The following is a 22,190-nucleotide window of genomic DNA, read 5'->3' as shown; positions in this document are numbered from 1 at the left end:
GTACAAGGCAAAACATTTCATATTCTGAATCATCATTTGCTCATAAAATATTGCTTGGTTCCCTTCTGTCTTTTCCCCTCCCTTCCCTCCTACTCCGTGCAAGTTCTTGTTTTGAAACAGACTGGAAAGTCTTTGGAGGAAGCACTGCTCTGTACTTAATATAGCTGTGCTCAGGCCTGAGCTTGGTTGAGTTCTTCTCAGTCCTGTCCCTATGGAAATAATACATCAGTTTAGAAATCAACATAGATAGGTCCACTGATGTTAAAACTGGTACAAACCAAAATATTATGCCCCCACCCAATTAATTATGGAGATACACTAGAGTGGAATTTTGGCCTTGATGCCTTGCAGTTGTTGCTGGAGGTACAAATAGCAGCAGAGACAAGATCAGTAAAGGTGAAATGATTCAGATTCATGGATAAGCTTTCTAAGCTGTGTTTGGCCTTGTAAACAGTTGCCCACAGTTCTCGGGGAAGAAGTGAGTGGCAGCCTCAGCATCTTTGACACAATACTTTTGATTCGGCACTGTTTGAACCTTGCCCCAACACACAGCTGCCTCTTTCTTCTGAAGATTTAGAGAAGGTCTAAAAAAAATCATCCAAAATTTAATAGGCTTCCACACTTCTCAAAGATGAAAACCGATGCAGGACCAGCAGGTAAGGTCTTTGAAGAGAAAAAGGTGGTTTGAGAACCAAAAAGGGCTACAGCACCCAGCCTGAGAAGTCCACTATTGCACCCAGTGAAATCCAGTCCAGGATGCCCTATGCCTAGCACAGCTGAAGCAAATCCCAAGCCTCATGGGAATCACTGAGTTGTTGGCCAGGGCAGTGTGAGCTTTCCCTCATTGTCTCAGGAAGGCTGGATTCTGACTGTGATGTCAGCAAAAGAGAATGAACCGTGTGAGGTCACATTCTGGTTGCTCCTGGCAGAGGAATGTGTCTGCAGAAGCATCACTGCCCTCAACATCATCCAAGAGCTTCGGTCCAAGTGTGGGATGAACATGCTGCTCCTTACCTTCTGGATTTTAACTTCTCTAATCAGCAGCATCCATGCAGGCGTTTCTTCCCCAGTTTTTATGTTCAGCAGTGAATGGAAGAGTGAACCTGTTGGTAGCTTCAGAGGTGGACAGCAGAGAGAAACTGGTACCCCTCCTGGATACACACACATCGGTAAATGAGTTTGGCCTGGGTTGATTCCTTGTGCCTTGTGGCATACATGCATGGCTTGTACTATACCTGGCACAGAACTCTTCCATTCTACTCCCTCAACAAGGATTTCATCCAACCTGCTTATGGGAAGCAGTCTACGGCCCTATTAGTCCCCAGATTGCCCAGGCATTTTTGGGGGAAGTTGCAGCAATGCCAGGGGCTTTGGTAGAGAATAAGTAGCATGGATGGTCCTGGACCAGTGCTTTAACCTGCATCCTGCCCTCCTCTTTTAGTAGTACAGGCAGTGGTGCAGCCATACATGAGCAACGTGTCTCATTTTGTACCCAGAGTGTGGCCTCCGACCATCTTATGAGTCCTTTCTGGAGACTGGCAAGAGGATCACAGAGGGGAGATATGCCAAGGCTGGGGAGTTCCCGTGGCAAGTGAGCATCCAGAGCAATGGGAAACATATCTGCGGGGGCACCATGATCAGCGCGCTGTGGATTTTAACTGCAGCCCATTGCTTTGCAGATGAGGTGTGAGTACTTATGTGTCTGGAGGAGGGCAACAAAGCTGGTAAAAGGGCTGGAGGGCATGTCCTGTGAGGAGAGGCTGAGGTCACTTGGGTTGTCTGGGGAAAGGAGGCTGAGAGGCAACCTCACAGCTCTCTTCAGCTCCCTGAGGAGGGGAAGCACACAGGGAGGTGCTGGCCTCTGGTTCCTGGCCACTAATTACAGGATGCAGGAGAGTAACTCAAAGCTGTGCCAGGGGAGGTTCAGACTGGACATTATGAAATTTTCTTTACTGCGAGGGTGGTCAAATGCTGGAACAGGATTCCTGGAAAGGTGGTTGATGCCCCATGTACATTGGTGTTAAAGAGGCATTTGGACAATGCTTTCATTAACATGCCTCAGCTTTTGGTTAGCCCTAAAGATGTCAGGCAGGTGGACTAGATAATCTTTGAAGGTCCCTTCAACTCAGCTCAACTCAGCTCAACTCAGCTCAACTCAACTCAACTCAACTCAACTCAACTCAACTCAACTCAACTCAACTCAACTCAACTCAACTCAACTCAACTCTTCTATTGTATTGTATTGTATTGTATTGTATTCTACTCTACTCCTATTCTATTATTCTATTCTATTCTGTTCTGTTCTGTTCTGTTCTATTCATTTTCTGCACTGCTCTGTGCTGCTCTGCGCTGCTCTCTACTCTACTCTGTTCTACTCTACTCTGTTCTACTCTACTCTGTTCTACTCTACTCTACGCTACTCTACTCTACTCAGGGTAAATGAGGACAGCCCAGGCGTGATGGGGGTGATAACACTGCTCCTTAGACTGTAGGGTATGTATATCCTTGGGATCAAGTGCAAAATATATGTGATGGAACCAGAAGGAGAGCACTGAGAAGCTTTCCTCCTTTAGGAAACAAAACAAAACAAAACAAAACAAAAAAAAAGAAAAAGAATTTGCACAAATCTGCATAACCTGAAGATCCAGAAAGGGAATAAATCTGCATAACCAGGGTCCAGATGCAGAGTATTTTGAAGGACAGTGTGAGCAGCCTTGTATAATTGGCCATGATGTTATATTCTGATGGCTCCCAAGGAGTTCCTGTACATTTACACAGGTTGTGGTACCTTGTAAAAAGAGGTATATTCTATTCCAGTTTACTCTAGCTCTCAAATTACTTTTGCTTTCGTATAGCAGACACCTTTACCTTATGTGTAGTCGGCTATTAATCCAGCAGCTTCTGGATAAATCAACCCAGGGACAGAATCCAACCATCCATGAGTCCCCTCCAAAATACGGGAGCTCCAAGAGCCAGAGCTGCTCGGTGACAAATGACCTGTGGCATCCCAACCTGGAGCAGCTGGCCAGGGACAGCATGGCCTGGAGCAGCCAGCCCAGGGCACAGTGATTCTGAACACCCAGCCTGCTCCATCTGTTCGTTAGCACCTGGGCTATTTATAACTTGGTTGCATTCATGTTCTACCTCTGCTCCTGCTTCCCCTGAAAATGAGCTTTGCCTGGAAGTGAGGGCAGATTTCTGTGGTTTCTGTAGCTAACCTGCCTCTGCAATTTGCTGCTCTGAGGAAGGAGGCACCAACCTTTATAACACAAAGTCTTCATGTTTGCTCATGCATACTCTTTTTTGTTGTTGTTATTGTTTTTGTTTATAAGGCCACCAGATCTCACTGTTGTAGTAGGGGGAATTAACCTTGACCACCCTCTGGAAGAACATAAGCCAGACAGCTTGGTTATCCATGAAAACTTTGACAGAACAAGCATGAAACATGATATTGCCCTGATCATGCTCAGCTCGCCCGTTGAGTTCAGCAACGAGAAAATCCCCGTCTGCTTGCCCTTCATGCATGACGTTGACACATGGCAACACTGCTGGATTGCTGGATGGGGAACCACAGGCGCAGGTGAGACACCACTGGGAGATGTGATGTATCTGCTAATGGAGGCTGTTTTTTTACCCATTTAAAGTAGATGTTCTCCCCTGGCAGGGGTTACCCATACTAGTGGCTGCTCCCTACCTCCTTTGTAAACACATCCAGACCCTGGCAGCTTCTGCACATCACTGGCTGTCCATTCAGAGCAAGAAGCTGTCAGCCCCAGAGAAAAGTCTCCGATATTCTGAGAGTGTTATGCTCCACCTGAAACCTTAGAGCCCACCATTGCTCTGCAAGGACTTTGCCTTCTTGCTTGCTGTTATGAGCACCCAAAGTAAGACAATCCCCAGCTGTACTGGGTGAGATATAATGGGTCTAAAGTGGTCTGGCATAAGGGAAATGGAGATTTAGGGTTGTCTTTGGCATAATGCCTCCATTAAACACATTGATTTGATGGTTCTGACCACCCTCTCCTCTTCTTTCATTTAGAAAGGCAGATTGCTATTGCTAATTGCTCTCATTCAAGCCCTAATGAAAGTAGCTCCAGCACTGACTGTGACCCAAAATGTCTATCCTGAACAAACGTCACCAAATGGCTAATGAGCTATTTAATTATTGGAAAGGGGTAATCAGGGCAGAGTGGGCAGGGTGGTGTCTTGGGGCTTTACCAGTCCTTCCTGGGAGAGGTAGTAAGTTAACGTCCCGTTTAATCCTTGCTCTTCTACCCCATAGGGTTCCTATCTCCTTTCTGAACCTCTGTATTTTCCTTCTTATGCTTCATTCACCTCACGTAGCAGTAAAGCGCAGCACAATGCTGTGTTTTAGTTGTGAAAGTCTTCCATTTCACCAAGGTAACACGCTCTTAGAAACAGAAAAGCAGGGGCAATGCTGCAGAGTCGCTCTGCAACTTGGCAGGATTTCTCTTCAGTTAGTCTCTGCAAAATACCTGGTGTGGTTCTGGGGAGGAGAGCCTCATTTTGCTGTGTGGTTAGGGTGGCATTGCCTCTGCAATCCGAACTGCACCCTGCAGGAGCTCAATGCATCAGCCCTTCAATCTGGGGAATGTTTCAGAAGAAAAATGGGAGAAGCCGAGTTTGCTGAGAGTGACATGTGATGGTGTGATATGGGCCATACCATAGTATGACACACTGTTCCTGCGTGGGAGGAAAGATGGGTCATTTCTCATCTTTTGGAGGTGGACATCTCTCAAATGGCACCGCAGGTGGCACCAGGCTGACTCCTCTTTTATTGCAGTCAATAAAACCCAGCTCACACAGAGCCACCTCCTTGGGGATGCCCACATTAAAGCATTTCTTTGTGCGGACACGTCCATGGAGGGGCCCCATGTTAGTTAGGAAAGGAACATAACAACTTTCCATCTTTTACCTTTGAGTTCCACCTTCCTGAAGGTTCTGGGATGATTTAGCTCACTGAATTATGCAAGAAGGAGTGAAAAGCTGTGACATCCTTCAAAAGACAGTTTTATCCTTCAGACTTAGGCTTATTTTGAAGACAAATGTGGGTGATGAAATGAGTAGGCTTTCCATGCAGCCATGAGTATTGCATGAATATTTTTAAATTTCTCATTGCTTGCTGGTACCCACTTTGATTTTTGTTTTTCCATCTCAAGAGAAGGAAAAAGCAATTATTTGTGTTCTTCCTTCCTTTGTGAAAGATGTGGCCAGTCCCTTGTTTGAGGCATGGCCTCACAGCACCCCAGGAGAGCATGTGGAGAACTAGGTCGTCTGTTCTGGAGAAAGCTCAGTGGAACTCACACATGGGCTCACACAGGGCTGCGTGAAAAATCATCCAAGCTGGGTATCCTAGAAATGTGAATGAGAAACCCAAGCAGCTCATCTTGGAGCATCACCAAGGCCAAGAGGATAAGCCATCCCATCACATCCCAGAGTTCGCCTAAAGGAATAAGTGATTGTTTCAAATCCTATTTAGCAAGCTTCCACTCCCCAGGATTTCATTTTTGCCCATCAACACCTCCCATCTCACCACCTACCTACCCATCTCCTAGGCTGGCATTTAATCAAGAGCACAAACATATCCCAGACAGCCCCTGTAAGCCTCCTTGGCCCCCAGAGCATCTGGTTGTGCCCTGAGCCCCTCTTACCCTGAGTTCCTTTACAAATTCACCTGAGAGCAGTCCCAAGAGTCTCCAACAGTGCTTTCACCCTTACAAGCTCTTCAAGGTTTGCTAATCCTTCTCTTCTTACCTGTCGGTTAGCAGCTGAGGAGTCAGCATCCCACGTGCTGCAGAAAGCACGGATGAAGCTCATCAGCAGGGAGAAGTGCTTGGAGCACATCCCGCAGCTACCAGAGAACATGCTGTGTGCTGAGCTGGAGGGAGGAGAAAGAGGCACCTGCCAGGTAAAGCAAACATGCCCCAGAACAGCCACATTGCCTATGGGGGAACAAGGACCTTCAAAGAGAGGTGAATTCACTTCACGAAGGAACATCCACTCTTCCTGTGGATTTCTAGGGCTGCTAAAGGCTCTCTACACGAGGCAAGAAGCTCAGGGGCTGAGGACCTGTCTGTCTGGTGCATAGCAAATGCATATTGACCAAGGCAGTGTGGTGCAGGGCTCTCGGAAAGTAGTAGTGGATCTCAGGATGTGTCCCTGTGGGGACCAAAACACCCCTGTGCAGTGGTGGTAGGAGTTAAATACTGGCTGGAGACAGGAAAATCTGACCAGGAGGGTCGAAGCAAAAGGACTGGGTGGGGAAACGAGTCCAGGAGTGTTTAGTTTGAATGTTAGAAACATTTCCAAGGGAGCTCTTGGTGCTAGCACAAAAGGGGAGGTTTAGGTTGGATATTAGGAAGAACTTCTTTACTGAAAGGGTTGTTAGGCATTGGAATGGGCTGCCCAAGGAAGTGGCTGAGTCACCATCCCTGGAGGTCTTTAAAAGACGTTTAGATGTAGAGCTCAGTGATATGGTTTAGTGGAGGACTGGTTAGTGTTAGGTCAGAGGTTGGACTAGGTGATCTTGGAGGTCTTTTCCAACCTAGATGATTCTGTGATTCTGTGAAATGTCCTATGATGGCACAGCAGGTAAGTCTGTGGGTGCCAGAACTCATCACATGTCACAACGGGTTAATGATACAGGACGGTGGAGCTTTGAAGCTAAATTATAGAGCTCAATGGTGTTTGATAGCAGGGACTGCTAAGGGGAGAGAGCTGAAACAAATGTTGCTTGGAGCAAATGACCTCCAGAGGTCCCTTCTGACCTCAACCTTTCTGTCATTCTGTGAAATGCCCAGAAGTGGGATAACCTCACCCAAACTATGCCCTCAGAACATGTTCTATGTACACGATTGCTGTCCTGGTGTCAAACAAAGTCTGAAAGCCAAAAAGCACCTTTGCTTTCACAGCATCCAACCTCCAACCCCTTCTCTGCTCAATGAGGACTGAGCTCTCCCTGCAGCTCTCCCTGCAGCCTCTGCCATGGTAGGAACAGGGCTGAAGTCTCTCTCCTCTACTAAGCAAGGGTCTTTTAGAAGTGTTCCTCTGCTTGCAGGGGGGCAGACAGTCAGACACCTATAGGCACAGCATCGTCCTGTAGGAGCCCTTCAATCTAACCCAGTGAGCCAGGATTCAGAGAAGTCCCTGAGCTTGAGGTGCAGTGCTTGTGGACTGCAAAGCCATCGCAAGCTGGGGCCATACCTAGGCAAGGAAGGGAAAGCTTTGCTTTGCAAAATCATTTTTTGATTAGCCAGAGAGCATCTGCCTGTGAAGCCATTCATCTAGTGACTTTCACCTCCATTAAATTCAATCAAAAAATTTAAAAAGAAAACTGCCACAGGATAACATTAACATGATTAAAGAATGCACTTCCCAGCCCAGCCTTAAGTTCTGTGGCTGAATTATGCTGGTGAAACAGCAAGAGCACTTGTACCCAGCAAAATGAATCTCCTGTATTCAGAAAGCTGATGAGGGTGCTATTTTGATCTACAATAATGTTAGCGTAGCCTGCAAAATGAAATAGAAATGTGAGCTTTCCAAGCAGGGAAAGTACACAATGATTATATGTATGATAATGCTCATAGCCCAGCAACTGCCCACTTTTAGCAGAAGTTTGACTAGGCAGAAATGTCTTGCAACCTGAAATAATGAGAACAAGGCAAAAATGTACCCTAGGCTAGAAGTAAGTCTGTTCAGGAGTGAAACAGGTGACATGACTTTTCATCAGGATTTGCTCATTTGTTCTAGGGGAAGCACTGATTTTGCTGATGGACAGTTTTCTGGGATTGAGTTTGGGTGGCTAAGCAGTCATATTTTAGCCTTGCTGGGCTGGTTCAGAAATCTGGTGGCTTGCCTGCAGTAGGCTACCAGGTAAGGAACTGGGAGACCAGGTCCCAGCCTGATGCTTGCTCTGCAACAAGCCCTCAGTAGGTGGCAAGGCACATTGTACAAAGTGCATTCTATTGAGCTACTTTTCTACATAAAGACTGGATTTTTCTCTGGACAGCTCTGCAGGAAATGTTATCTTGTCACATCAGATTGAATCTGCGTCTCTGGGGCACCCAGATGGGATTAGAAACATTACTTGTGGTTGGGGGTTAAAGGTTGTTGAATGGGCTCAGATAAATTCTGTGTGATGAAATGATAAAAGAATTGCTTTTATATTTTAGGCTCCTGACCACTTTTCTAAGTTTAGGTTCCTGCCCATGTGCCTCGGAACAGATAGGAGGGAGGAATATTTTTTTCTTTTTCAGTCATACTGGTAAAGGAACGAGCTCTGGTGATGCTGAGTTTGCTGGTGTAGATGTGGTCACAGTAAACCTGGGAGCAATGCCTGGTTTGTCTGGACATGAACCAGATAAAAGCATTACATTAACCTTTCCTAAGCATTGCTGAGAACTGGGCACATTTGTTCATGCCAAGAACCAGGATAAGATGGGCAAGTTTCATCTAGACTGAAGGCTGTAAGTCCACATGATCCTGATCTGGATCCAAAAGATTAGCATGCTTGTCTTTGCACTGTGTGCCATTTGTGTGCTAGATTTTCCTTATTATAGCATGATGGTTTTATTTGAGTAACCAGTCACTTAAATATCTTCATAAAAACTTTCACATGTGTCATGTGAAAGTTTTATCCTACTGATCGCTGCCTTAATATCCACATGTGGCAACAGGTCATGAATAGAAAGGCTCAGACATTTCAGTAGCTGCATACTAGTACCAGAGCTTGACTAATTTGTGGATCACTAACTGTGTTCCTATAATAACTCAAGGAGATTGAATAGCAGAGCTCCTGCGTATTTGTACTTAAAAAAAAAATCCATTCACTTAAAAAGAAAAATCTATTGTATACCAATTCCCTAGTGGTTCTTCAGACAAATATATAGATTGACTGTGAATTAACACTAACAGGATCTGTAATTGACTTATAGTTCTATTTAGTCATAAACATTAGCATTAATGGATGTTCATGGAGTACAAGTGCTAAACAACAGACAGTAGAGATGGCCTATGTGTTATTTTTTGTGTGCTACATTTCTTCCATGACCCCATGAACCACAATTGATGTCTAATTCCTTGCTTTCTTAAGCACCTTTTGTTAGGCCCTGATGCAATGGTAACTTGAACAATAATTAGAGTATAAGGGACTCACAAAGTAAATGCCTCTTCAATGCCTTGCCTATCGAGACAAAATTCAGTAAATGGCCCAATTATATTTCAGAGAATTTCTCTGAAATATAGGACAGAGTGTGTTTTGCTGGAAGTCACAGTTCATGTACAGTTCAGGTTGGCAGCAGATGAAGGGGGGGGGGCAGGCGGTGGCCTGACTTTGAGGAGAATGAATCATTGCATGGCCACAGACAAGTGGTGGGATCCTTCCAGCTCAGCTTCACCACACTCCCCTCACGCTGGTGTAGGACTGATCTGAGTCACCAGCCAAAGGCATCTACCCCCTTCCACTGAATTATACAACAAGAGATTTTGTCCTTGGCCAAAACAATGCTAGGATGCATCTAGGGCTCTGGGTTTTATTGTATTTAGTTGAGTGAAAAAGGCAAAGAAGGACTACATTCCTTCATGTGTAGTATGTCCTGCCCACAAATACAGTCAGCAGTTTGGGAAGATTGAATATGCCAGAGGACTGCGTTGCCATCCAGAGGGTCCTGGACAGGCAGGAGAGGGGGGCTGACACAAATCTGCAGCTCAACAAGGAGAAACCCAAAGTCCTGCCCCTGGGGAGGAACAGGCCCAGCACCAGGACAGGCTGGGGGCACCCTGCGGCTGTGCAGAAATGGACCTGGAGGGTGTGGGGGGCACTGAGGTGAAGGGCCCTTGGGCAAAAAAAAAGGGCTGTGTTAGGCAAAGCATTGCCTGCAGGTTGACGGAGGGGATCCTGCCCCTCTGTTCAGTGCTGGTGAGGCTACACCTGGAGTGCTGGGACCAGTTCTGGACTCCCCAGTACAAGGGAGACATGGACATACTGGAGAGAGTCCAGTGAAGAACTGGAGGATTTCTCCTCTTAGGGATGGCTGCAAGAGCTGGGGCTGCTGGGCCTGGAGCAGAGGAGGCTCCGGGGGAGCTCCCCCATGGCCGTCAGTACCCGCAGGGAGGTGCGGAGAGGCCGGAGCCGGGCTCTGCTCAGCGCTGCCCAGGGCCAGGCCCAGAGGCCCCGGGCCCAGCCTGGAGCCCCGGCGGCTCCCCCTGCCCCTCAGGCAGCACTGCTGGGCCCAGGGGTGCCAGAGCCCTGGCACAGGCTGCCCCAAGAGGGGCCGGGGGCTGCTCCTTGGGGACATGGGGCTGGACCAGATGGGCCCAGAGGTGCCTTTAACCTCAGCCACTCTGGGATTCTGTGAATGTCTGTAGCACCTCTGTAGCATCTGGGATGCTAAAATCCCTCACCCCATGTAGCTACAGCAGTAGCTGTTTGGTGAGATTTATCTGGCCCCATGCAAATGCCTTTTCTGTAGCTATTTGCAGCTACCCAATCATCTTTCTATTAATGCAGAGAAAAAAGTGCTTTTGAACATGTGATTCATTCAGGCTGGTTTAACTATCTATTTTAAAATGAGATAAATCTCTGTATGAGTGCTCATCGCTCCCATTAACTAGAAGCAAATCCAAGGTGTCTAGCTCACAGAGACACACATGGATCTGAGGCAGGACTGTTGCCTACAAGTTTCCAGTATAATTTTAGATGTCTTAGGATATCCCCATGGCGTCCAGCTGACCCCTCTGAAATCATGTCCCATTGGTGGTAATGTGACTGCACTGGGAACTTGATATTTGCACTGGAACCCCCTCAGAGGGGTGATCAGCCTGGAGCTGAACTCACCCCTCCTACCCTCCTTCTGTGCACAAGAGCGAGTGCTAAACCCATACAGAAGTGACAAAAACTCTTGCATCCTTTTACAAACTCTTGCATCTTTTTACTGGTGCTAGCGAGGCTCAAAATCTGCAAGGGAAGACTTTTGATAGATTTCTTTAAAGAAAAGGTCTGCAGATGAAAATCAGCTTCATGCAGGTAAATTATCAGAGAGACAAGGCAAAGGCCACAAACCAGGGAAGCTTGCTCGATCCCTCCAGCTGTTTAAAATATGTAAATGGAAGAGGATAGATGATGCTGTGATTGCAGTCTGTACGTATGGAGAGTATCTGTATGAGCTCTGAGGTTATAGGACCTTCTGCCTATCAGCCAAAGGTCTCCTGGGGACTAGCATTTGGAGCTAACCAAATTTCAATTCAAAATTATGACTAAAAAAAAAAAAAAATGACTGTACAAACTTACTTTACTATTGCACCTTACCTTTACATTGAAGAGAGTGACCCACTCACGAGCCTTGTGATAGATTCTCCATTGCTGAACAATTGCTAACATGTCAGGGTGTGGTGGTTGTTTTTTTTTCTTTCTAAGATTGGTTTAAATAGGAAGGTGTCCTGGGAAGCTCCAGAACAAAGCATTAGAAAGGCATTTTTGCTTTTATAGTCTGTTACATTTGCTTCTAAAGGGTGCTTTGATGTGCAGCTCATAAGAATTAGAATATTTTTCCTGTGTCCTGTGGCTTTATAGAGCTTTCATCATTTGATCATTTTATGATATGGGCAGACAAGTGAACACATGGAAGCTATGGTGGCTTAATTCTTTAATCTGTGAAAAACATTCCTTCCTATTGCAAGGACCTGAGATGCTGATGATGCCCAACATCTCTTCTGCTTTATTCCTTTGGCACCCTAGAGTTGAAGCTTTTAGTCCCTTGAACTGAAGCTGTTTGCTTTGTGGTAAGGGGGGGGTCTGGCGTTATTTTGTGTGCCCGGTGAGTGAAGATCTGGGGAGCAGAACATCTCTGGATCCAGCTGAACAAAGAAACCTACTGAGTGCCTGCCCTTGGAGTGGGAGAAATGGGTGTGATGACTCAGAGCAGCCGCTTCTCATTCAATTACAGTGAGTCAACACAGCTTTAAGGGGAAGTCATGACTCACAGATAGATTCAGATTCTTTGAAGGAGTTGACAAGCATGTGGCAGAGGGTGATCTAGCTGATATAACGCGCTGAGATGCCCCAAATTCTTTTAACGAGATTTCTCACCAAAGGCTCATGCAGAAAGTGAGCTGTCATGAAGTAGAAGGGCTTCTGTTGGAAAGGGAGGCGGTACGGAGGAAGGATTTGATGGGAGAAAAGGCTCACAAGGGGAGTCTCACTGAGATCCATGCAAGGAATTGTGCTGTTTAAGGAGCACAAATGCTGAGATGACAAAGTTGGCTGGTGCCACAACACTGTTCAGGGTGGTCAAAATTAAAACTGACTGTGCAGAGGTGCAGGAGGATTTCATTATCCTGAGTGTCTGGAGGTTAAAACAGCAGATGCAGTTCACTGTTGACAAGGGCAAAGTAATGAACGCAGGGAAAAGCAACTCCAGCTGTACACATAGAATAATGGGCTCTAAATTAGCTATTACCATGGAAGAAGATCTCAGAGTGACTGTGGATAGTCCTTCAAAAACATCAGCACGACATTCTGTGGAGGTCAAAAAGGCAACAAGAGCATTATGAGTTATTAAGAAAGGAATAGGTAGCGAAACAAACGCATGTTATGCGAGGGCACTAATCTTGGAGGCCTACATCCCATGCTGTGTGCAATTCCTGTCCACCCCATCTGAGAAAGGAGGCAGTATTAGAAGAGACTAGTAGAGTGGGAAGGATGAGCAGGGGCACAGAAAGGCTTCTTGAGGAATAGAGAATAGCAGAGAAAGACTCTGAAGCTTGTAAAAGAGAAGTCTGATGGGGATATGGCACAGATTTCTAAAGTCATGAATGCCAAGGAGTGGATAGTCAAGAGCTATCCTCTTGACACTGTTGTTCAAAACACATGAAGGAGGGAGGATCCAATGGCTGTATCAGGCAGCAGGTTTGAAACAAAGAGAAGGAAGTACTTTTTCATCCAACAGATAATTAAACTATGGAACTCACTGACCAGGATGTTGTGGGTATTTATCCTAAGGGATAAATGGATTCAAAAAGCAATTAGATAACTTCCTGGATGAAGATCTCTCTAAGGCCATTAACCACTGTGATGTAAATACAACTCTGTAAATACTTGCCCTGCTTTTCATTCTCCTTCCCAAGCACTCGCTACAGACATCTGTCAGAGACAGGAGTCTGGGCTGCATGGGGCTTTGGTCAGATGCATTATGGCCTCCTTTAGTCGTTGCCACCATGGCTACTAATGGACCCTGATGGCTTCCATCTGGGAGGTGTAGGGCCATCCTGTTCACCCATTTTCCAGCAAGGAGATGGATGGAAAGAGTAGGTGAAGGCTCTCATCTGAGACCTCAAAGGGATCCCATGAAAGAAGTCCAGGTGACTCTGTTACCTGATTCATCTCTGACACACTAAAAATGGTCTTAGTCCTTCAACCTTCCTCTAAAGACAGTCTATTCACAGTGAAATAACTGAAGAAATCATCTCTTTGGAAAAACCTTTGCTTCCTGCAGCCAGGGCAGCTCTAATAGCAAATGTTGTTATTCACACGCTGATTCTCTCCAATTTACACAGAGCTTACCATCACAAAAATGAAACCAGCAATGACTTGCAAGGACTGTGTATCCATCTAATGAGGATCAGATGGGTTGTTCTCCCTCCCCCAGAGCTTCTCGCACCTAAAAAGATTTATGTGGCTGAACGTGTTTGTTCTGATCAATTACCATGTTGCAGACGAGAATACAAATACGAAAGGAAGATTACACTCTTGCGCCAAAGCTCACTGAAGTCAGCAGAAAGGCTCCTGATGTTCACAGAAAGTCTTTGGCTGTAGTTAAAAGGATGAAACTTTTGATCAGCTTTAGTGAACAAAGCGCCTTGCTAGTCTGTGACAATTTTTATACAACTCAGAATTATTTGCCAGCTAATATGTCTTTGCTCTCACTTCTCCTAATGGGAGGATTACCATGTAGTTGTGGAAGGCATGAGTTCAGCGACGATCTGATTTGATGTAGTTGCTTTTCACTCATCCTCCAGTTGACAAGAAACATGTAAGAGAAGCAAAGATGCAGTTTTCAGCTATTTCACTGTCCAGAAACTTGCCACTTGGACTGAACAGCAGGAGCAGGCATCTGGTGTGCGTGTGCTGACCAGAAGTCTTTCACCACTAGGGTGCAAGAGGCTGAAAGCTGAAAGCAGCATTTAATAAGTACTTCAGTCTTCAGGGTTGTTGACCTGAGCGTTCATTAAATTAGTACTACTGGAGACATCAAGGAGCTGAGGTGATTTTACCAGCACTCAAACCTCCTTCTTCCCACATTGTCTTCTACACAAAGATGGAAAATCTTGGGCCAACAGTTTTGAGACCTTAAGGTGGATACAGGGATATTCCAAAGTGTTGTAGAACTGAGTTTATTTTCTCTGTCTTTAGCCCTATAGCAATCAGGTTCCCGATTCATACGGGCTGCTATAGTTAAGTGGGAAAGATCATGTAGAGATGATGACAGACATCCGAGGAACTCAGAAGAGGCGCCTTTTGCACCCATGAAGCAGACCATCTCAGCTCACAGGAAAAGGCATCCAAAGTAGGATTTGGGTCTCAGGGTTTGTGGATTTGCAGCTGCTGTCTGGGTTTTCACAGCATTGCCCAGCTCCCTCTCTGGGCAGGTTTTAAATCGCTTTCTGCAGCTGACGGTCCCCCAAGCCCTGCAGACAGCTCTCTCTTTCCTCGCCGACTGGGCAGAGAACAAAGCAAACACAGCTAAAGAGACAAACAGGGGAAAACATCTGATTTGAAAGGAAAACTGCATGATCTATAGCTTTGAATTCCTGGCTTTGACTCCTGGTTCTGCCATTGCCTTGTTCAAATCACATCCCTTTTCAGCCATGCTTTTCTCATCCACAAAATGCGATAAGAATTTTCCTCAAGGATAGCCACAAGGTATTGGGAATTAATTGGTATTAATTGCCCTGGGAGTAAGGTCCATCACAAGTGTGGACAGCCTCCAAAATGGGATCAATTCTGTGATTCTGTGATTTAGTGTGCAGGGGCTCTACCGGTACTCATTTCTCCTGTACTGGGGAAAGCCACCGTGCTGCACCCTAATGTGCCACTGCTGAGAGATCACCAGCCACTGCTGCGTCACTGCCTCAATAACAGCTCCCATTCTCCCAACTTCATTTCTTATCTTTCTGTAGGAGCCTCAAAGTGCTTTCCTTTCGCTGCCGGGATAATACGTTTGGCCTGTGCCTGCCCTGAGGGAATTAGCAGTGAAATTCCCAGTAATTTAATTGTGCGCACAACTTAGAAGATGCTCATTCATTCAAAAAGGATGGCATCACCAAGAGCACTGATAATGCGTGGGTCCAAGGTCACTGCAGGGTCACTGGTGGGATTCACACAAGTTCTTGGTCAAAACAGGGTTGGGAAATGCCTTCAGATCCTGCCTTTGAAGGAGCTCCACCACCACCATAGTGCAGCTACAGTAAAACCATTTCAGCACAAACAGTGCTGGGTGCTGAAGCAACATTTGCTCTGCATTTATCTTTATTTTTCTCTCCTGTTTACATGTTGAGCTAAAAAGAATATAGAAAAAAAAAAAAAAAGATAAGCTCATTAGGGGCCTTGAGCCGCCATCCCAGGAAATGAGTAAGAATTCTGCCGTAAACTTTTGTGGGTGTCGATGAGTTGCATCACACAGACACTTCCTTACTAATTGATGTTTGGTTAGGTCAGGGTAGCTGTTGGGGAAAGGGGGTTCATATATTGATGGCAAAGATATTTCTCAAACTAGGGCACAAAGATGGAAGGACAACAATGCCCAGGAAATCTGGCTGTCTTCAGAAATATGTTTGTACTTTTTATTTGCCACACAAAGGAGTTGAGAAAAGAAAAAAAGAAAAAGAAAAGAAAAAAAGAAAAAAGCTATGGAAGGAAACTGTCTTATTTAGAGCAAGGGCAGATCAGCAATTAAGATGTACATAACTGTTGAGAGGAGTGTTGTTCCTGGCTGGGTGCACTTTGTGCTGGTTGTTCCTGGCTGGGTGCACTTTGTGCTGGTTTCTTTTCTGTTTGGGGTTGTGCTCAGCGACTTCAAACAGAGGTCACACAGGAAACTGGATGTGCTCTTGGCTTTCGAGCCAGGACATTCCTCTTCATCGGATGGCTGCAAAGTGCATTTGAAAGCTTGCATGTTTTGGGTGAGTGGAAGTTGCCTTTCGAGTAGCAAGCAGATTTTTTGTGAAATTACTGCATTTGCAAGAAAAGCTTGTCAGGGTTAGTGTTCATCTCTTGTTCAGTTTCTGGATACTGGTCCCCAAGTTAACAGCAGCAGGTACCTGGCACCTACATGTATATGCACTGGTTTTCCAGGGAAGCTAAGAACTGAATGAAAGATCACAACAAATGTCTCTTTTTACTCTTGGGTCTTGTCTCCTGGTGACAAGACTCAGGTATCCATCCAGGGCCATGGGAGGATGTGGAAGAGACTGAGAAGGACAGGGCATTGCACCAAGCTGGAGACTGTGAGTGATCTGCTCCTCTTACCTCCTCCTCTTAACATTATTCTGTAGGCACCTCAGACCTGAGCTGTGACACTTTGAGTCCCTGTTCCCCCAAGACCTCATGAACTTGGGGTGGAGTTTGATTTTCCTGATCAGCCTCGGGGATGCAGCTGATCTGAGAGACCTGAGGTTTGATCCTGCTCTGATGTCCTCTTTATGCCGTAGGTGGACAGCGGGGGACCTCTGGTTTGCAGCTACTGGAACACCATGAAGTGGTTTCAGGTTGGCATCATCAGCTGGGAAGAAGATTGCACAGAAAAGCCGAGTCATGAGATCTACACTTCTGTTTACAACTACTATGGCTGGATCATGACTGAGACAGCTGTAAGGGGGAAACCTTTCTTCATTGAAGGCGTGGATAACCGTGCAAATGCCAGGGAGGTTCCTTCCAGGGCTCAGGCACAGCTGGTGTTTCTTGACTATTCTCTCCTTTTATTTGCCTCTCTAACAGCAATTAGATTACTCTAGAGAAAATTTTTCAAAACATAATAAAAGTCAGAACTACTGTCTCCTTCTTTTGCTGCTGACCCATAAAGTCATGTCTCAGGTCAGCCTGCTCCATCTCACTGATGTGGACACAGACGCCAAAATGAGCCGCCACAGTGAGACAGGGGAGTGATGGAGAGGCTGGAGACCTGAAATGAGAGAGTCAGGACACAGAAAACAGAGTTCGTAATCCTCTGAAAAACCTTTTTTTTAATCAGACTGGTGGGTCACATCAGGCTCAGACGTTTGCTGAGCTCAGATGCAAGGTCAAGGGTGAAGGAGCTGCTCCCCTTGGAAACCTTAAAAAAGGTCTTAGCTCACTCGGCTCCAGATTAGCTTAGCTGTGGGTGGTTAGGTCTGGGTTAATATATCTTAGAGCTAGCTATTAGTTGGGCTAATATATCTTCTATCTTGCAGCTGGACCAAACTAAGACCATCTTCAAGAACCACAGCATCCGCTCAGGTGGTATGTGAAGCTGCTGGGACATGACTACATGTCAGATTCAGCCATACACTAGAAAAAGGGCAAGAAAGCTGTTGGGCAGTGTTGGAAACTTTAGCTTCATATAAGATCATTATTTACCTGGGCTGCAAATGGTGGGTTTTGGTTGTTAAAGACAGTAGGGAAAGATCTGGCTGGCTGGAGGGAACTGGTTCTGAGTTATCTATGAAATGCTGTCTACAGAAACTCCTTGGTTTGGTAATTAGCCAAGATGAATCCCTTACAAGTAAATGGTAAATCAAAAGCATTTTTTTAATTATTATTTTTTTTTCTTTCTTTTCACTCTGCTGGAGACCTATTTTTTGCATTTCTGGGCTGTGCAGTTCCCAGTCTGAGCCAGGACTGAGCTGGTCCTTGAAGCAATGCCATCCTACACTCTCCAGCAACCAAGTGCATCACAAAAACACTTTCCGCTTTTTACAGTGAGGTTGCTTTTCTTGAAAGTGATGGGGAAGGAGGCAAGCGGTAAGGTCTCCTTCATGTCCCACCTTTGCAATGGCATAAAAGTACCTGTAATTGCAGCAACGATAAAACTCAGTGAATGTGCAATGGGACAGAACCTCACAAATTGGTTTTAATTACCTTGATATTTTCTGGCTAGCTGGTGGAGAAGCCTTGTAAATGAGAATTAATTCATCTACCTTAAGCTAATGCAAACCCATCTTGGCATAAAAGTCAGACTTTATTTTCTGTGTTATCTGAGCAGAAAATAATGCTTAATTATTATTAGTTCTGAGTAATGCTTATGAAAATTGCTCCACATTAATTTCACATGGCTGACTGGCTAATGGATGCATAAGGGTCTTGTAACCCTTTGCAAAAAGACTAATAAAAGCTAAAAACAAGGGGAATATATTACTTTAGCAGCTATTAGTAGTAGACAGTGTCTGCTGGCATTAATACCTATATTTATTTTCCTTTCTATTAATAATATATCAACAGATTCTAGAAGCTATGGCAGGGGCTGGACATCAGGAAATATTTCCTAATGCTGCAATCTATTCAGATACAGAATTGTTTCCCCCAAAGGAAATGAGAGATGTCCTCCTGCTTGAATTATTTTAATGTAGGGATTGTATAAAGCACTCTCGTCTGCAGCACGAGGCATGGAAAAAGCCTGCGCTTACAGGGAACTGCAGAAAGACCCAGTAGGTCTTCTCCATCAGTAGTATTTGCAAACTGATAATGGTCTGTGTTAAAGGAAGGCAATGCTACTTAGTGGTTACAGCAGGACACTGCTGCTGGGGGTTTTGCTCTGTTCTGCTGCTCGTTTGCTGGATGGCCTTGGGGAAATTCACTATGTGCCATGTGCCTCAGTTTCCCCACTTGTAAATTGAGGTAATGAAAGTGTTTCACTTTGCTCTTTGCTTCAGAAACATGAGTTCTGTGAGTAAAGACCAGCCATGTAGCTGTAAAGTTATGAGCAGCAGAGACTTCTTCCTCCTTACTTAAAACATTAGAGGATTCATTAAAGTGAATTCATCTTAACCACTACATGCACTGTTCAATAATTAGGACAAGAAAGGAAATGTTTGCCTAATAATGCTATGCCATATGTAGGTCTGATGAAAACATGTTGACGTATATATTTCTTTTCAAGGTATTTGTGTTTTGAGAGAGCACATCAGCTTTTGATTATGGTTTTGATGGGGATGTGTTGGAGTCACACAAAATCAGAATGCAATATAGCTTTGTCATTAACATTTCAATGTGAGCCATTAATTTTTTAAGCCTTATAACATTTTTGTACCGAGTTTCATATGCTATTGAATTTCTCATTTCTGGTTTTAGATCATCAAAGTGAAAAGTTTCCAAACTGAACCATCTCAGCTTTTATGTTTCAGGCTATCATTTGGGATGTGGATTTTTTATTTGCTGCTCATTTCCTATTGCCCCTTCCCTCTTTCCAGACAACCCTTTCTCATGTCCAGACAGCCTAATGGACAGCATAGAGTGGGACCAAGCAATCTGGGCAAAAGAAATGTAACTCTTGCTCAGTGTGCCAGAATAAAACCTGTAGAATAAAAATTGTAGAGCTTAGTGATATGGTTTACTGGAGGACTTGTTACTGTTAGGTCAGAGGTTGGAGAAGTTTGGACTAGGTGATTTTGAAGAAGAGAAGCAGGGTATGGGAATGCTTAAAGCTCTGGGGCACCATCTATTCAAGGATTCAGGGGAAAGAAATAGACAAGGGCACTCACAGGGAGAAAGAAGAGATAGAATCATAGAATCATTTAGACTGGAAAAGACCTGTAAGATCATCAACTCCAACTGTTAAACTAGCACTGTCAAGGATATCACTTAACCAGGTAGTCAGAGCCTGCTTGCACTTTCTGCTAGGGAGGTAAGAACAAAAGCACCTCGTACAAACACCAAAGGCAGCAATTTAGAAGTCCATATACAAAAATATATTTTTTTTTCTTTGTATATAGATGTGTGTTTCCCTGCTTGCCCCATCCCAGTCAGCTATTTGCATGAAAGTTTTAAGCACGGAGCTGGAAGGATTGCAGCTGATGGTGTTTATGCAAGTCAAGTGGTGCTAGCTGGTTGCAGACGAGGAGTGGGGAGGGCTGCAAGTAGGGAGAACTTGTGTGGCTCCACCATGAAAAATGAGAGGTGGAAAAGGATCAGTTCAAGATTGTAGAAATTATTATAGAAGTCACTATAGAAATCCAACCTTTATTCAGGGCAATGCCCCCAAAGCTCTCTCTCCAGGTTCATCCTCGATAGATATGACATAGATGTTCTGAGGGCAAAGCAGCCCCACTGTGATCCTTTTAGGGGAACTGAGGTTTCCCATTTTCCTCTTCTCCTGCCTGTGCTTCCTCTCAGGGTTATGATGCAATGCAAAGCACAGACTTGTCTTCTCCTGCTCCCTTCAGCATCCCAGGCAGCTCTCTGTCCCTCTGATGGGAGAGAAGTGCATGGGCAGATGGCACACGTGGCTGTGACTGTGGCTGCTGGCATCCATTTGTCCATTTTAAATGCACTTCATGAAGTGTTTTGACTTGGTGTATGCATCTAGCTGCCTGACTTCAATGCAAGCAAAATGGCCATTGCATAAGCGTAGTTATGATAAGAGGGCTTATTTCTCTCCTGTGTAAGAAAGAGTTTTGTGTGCCTGGCAGGCAATGACTGAATAAGCACCTGTGGTTATGGTAAAATTACTGGTCTGCTCTTTAATTGTGACTTCTGTTGGTAATACAGTAGATTAGAGCTGCAGAGTGGAGGATAGAGAGGATCAGCATCAGTTCCCACATTGACCACATCCTAAGTGGCCTTTTAGACAAGTCTTTTTTCAAGCTAGGGACTCAGTTTACCCATCTGTAAACAGGAGAATAATTAAAAGCCAGGGGTATCTTTTAAAACACCAATTGTGACAGTGATTAATCACTGTTATTAATTAAAGTGAAGGTGTGGGACAGCAAACACTACTGAATAGTACTGGACTGCCTGAGGTGTTCAACAACCACAGAAAACCTTTGGTGTTAAACTAAAGACTTTCTTTAAGTAGGTGGATCGAGGTCTGGAGGAGAGCTTGGCTTTGGAATTAGTACAGGCTGGAATTTGACAGTCCTAGTTACACCTAATTAAGCCAAAGACATCCCTAAATCCAACCCAGAAATAAAACCTTGCCTTTCCCTGCAATGAGGGAATGCTCAAGTCTGATGGATCTGTGCTGAGCAGCGCCCATGGTTTGCATGATGGCTGTGCTTGCTGACCTTGAAGAAACACCTATTCTGCCTGGAGGATTTTGCCCAGTCGCTATATTTCCTCTTTAATCACTCCATTGCCAGGGAAATCCCTCTGTTCTTGGCAAATCTGGCAGTCCCAGTCACACTGCTGATTAGTGGCTTGACTAAGGCATGCTTGAACTGCCCCTGAACTTCAAGAGCCCTGGCTTAGCTACCTCTGGGCAGGTCATATGCCTTTGTTGTTCTGTCACTGGTGTGCACAGCTCCTGGTGCCTAGGAAGGGCTACAAAACCAGCCAGCAGCAGCTGAGTTCACAACTTCCCGCACCATCATGCAATATCCTGCAATATCCATCATGTAATTTCCTACTGTCTGGGTTCAAAGTATCTGCATCCCATGTTCTTCTCTCGGAGGTGTCTTGCGCACACTATCACTTTTTGTATTCGCAACTAGTTGCTTTCTGCATGTCTCATCATGACTCATTGCTATGAGGGCTTTTTAATATGCAATGCGTTTTGCTCCCACAGCCCAGACCACTAAATGATTTAGCATGTGACTGCAGAGGAGAGCATTGTGCCTGACTCCTCTGCTGGGAAGGGTGGGCTTCAAGGTACCACTGGGAAGTACAAGTTCATCTTCCTCAAGGCTTTTGAATTCATGACATGTATTAACACTAACTGCAGACATTAGTCACAACAAAAGCAACTCCAGACCTACCTCACCTGCCTCCAAATGAGGGAAATGGGGAGGAGAGGAGGATCTGATGGCTTAGGCATGGAATGCAGACACAGGGGCACAAATTCAGCTCTAGGATCCTGTGAGATCCTAGAGGAGCTCTGTGGGGTGCAGCTGAAGAGCATGAGCTCTTGAAACTTGAATCAATCAGTTGTGAGCCATCTGAAATTCCTTTGGAGAGCTATTCAGAGAAGAAGGCTTTGGGTTTTATC

At 45.2% G+C, this 22,190-nt stretch overlaps 1 protein-coding gene across 1 annotated transcript; it reads left to right on the top strand.

The window, feature by feature from the left end:
- Positions 1 to 874: 874 nt before the first annotated feature.
- Positions 875 to 17,028, top strand: LOC309876209 (serine protease 55-like; the record flags this gene model as incomplete). The annotated part of the gene is made up of 5 exons (XM_082756213.1): positions 875 to 1,169; positions 1,497 to 1,686; positions 3,333 to 3,580; positions 5,790 to 5,929; positions 16,726 to 17,028. The coding sequence occupies 5 exons, from the start codon at positions 875 to 877 to the stop codon at positions 17,026 to 17,028; spliced, it is 1,176 nt and encodes a 391-aa protein (XP_082612339.1).
- Positions 17,029 to 22,190: the final 5,162 nt, after the last annotated feature.

This window comes from Aythya marila (genome assembly GCF_965140915.1).
Source record: "Aythya marila genome assembly, chromosome: 3".
NCBI lineage: Eukaryota > Metazoa > Chordata > Aves > Anseriformes > Anatidae > Aythya > Aythya marila.
Note: the sequence above shows the minus strand (reverse complement) of the source record. Positions and strands in the feature narration are given on the sequence as shown.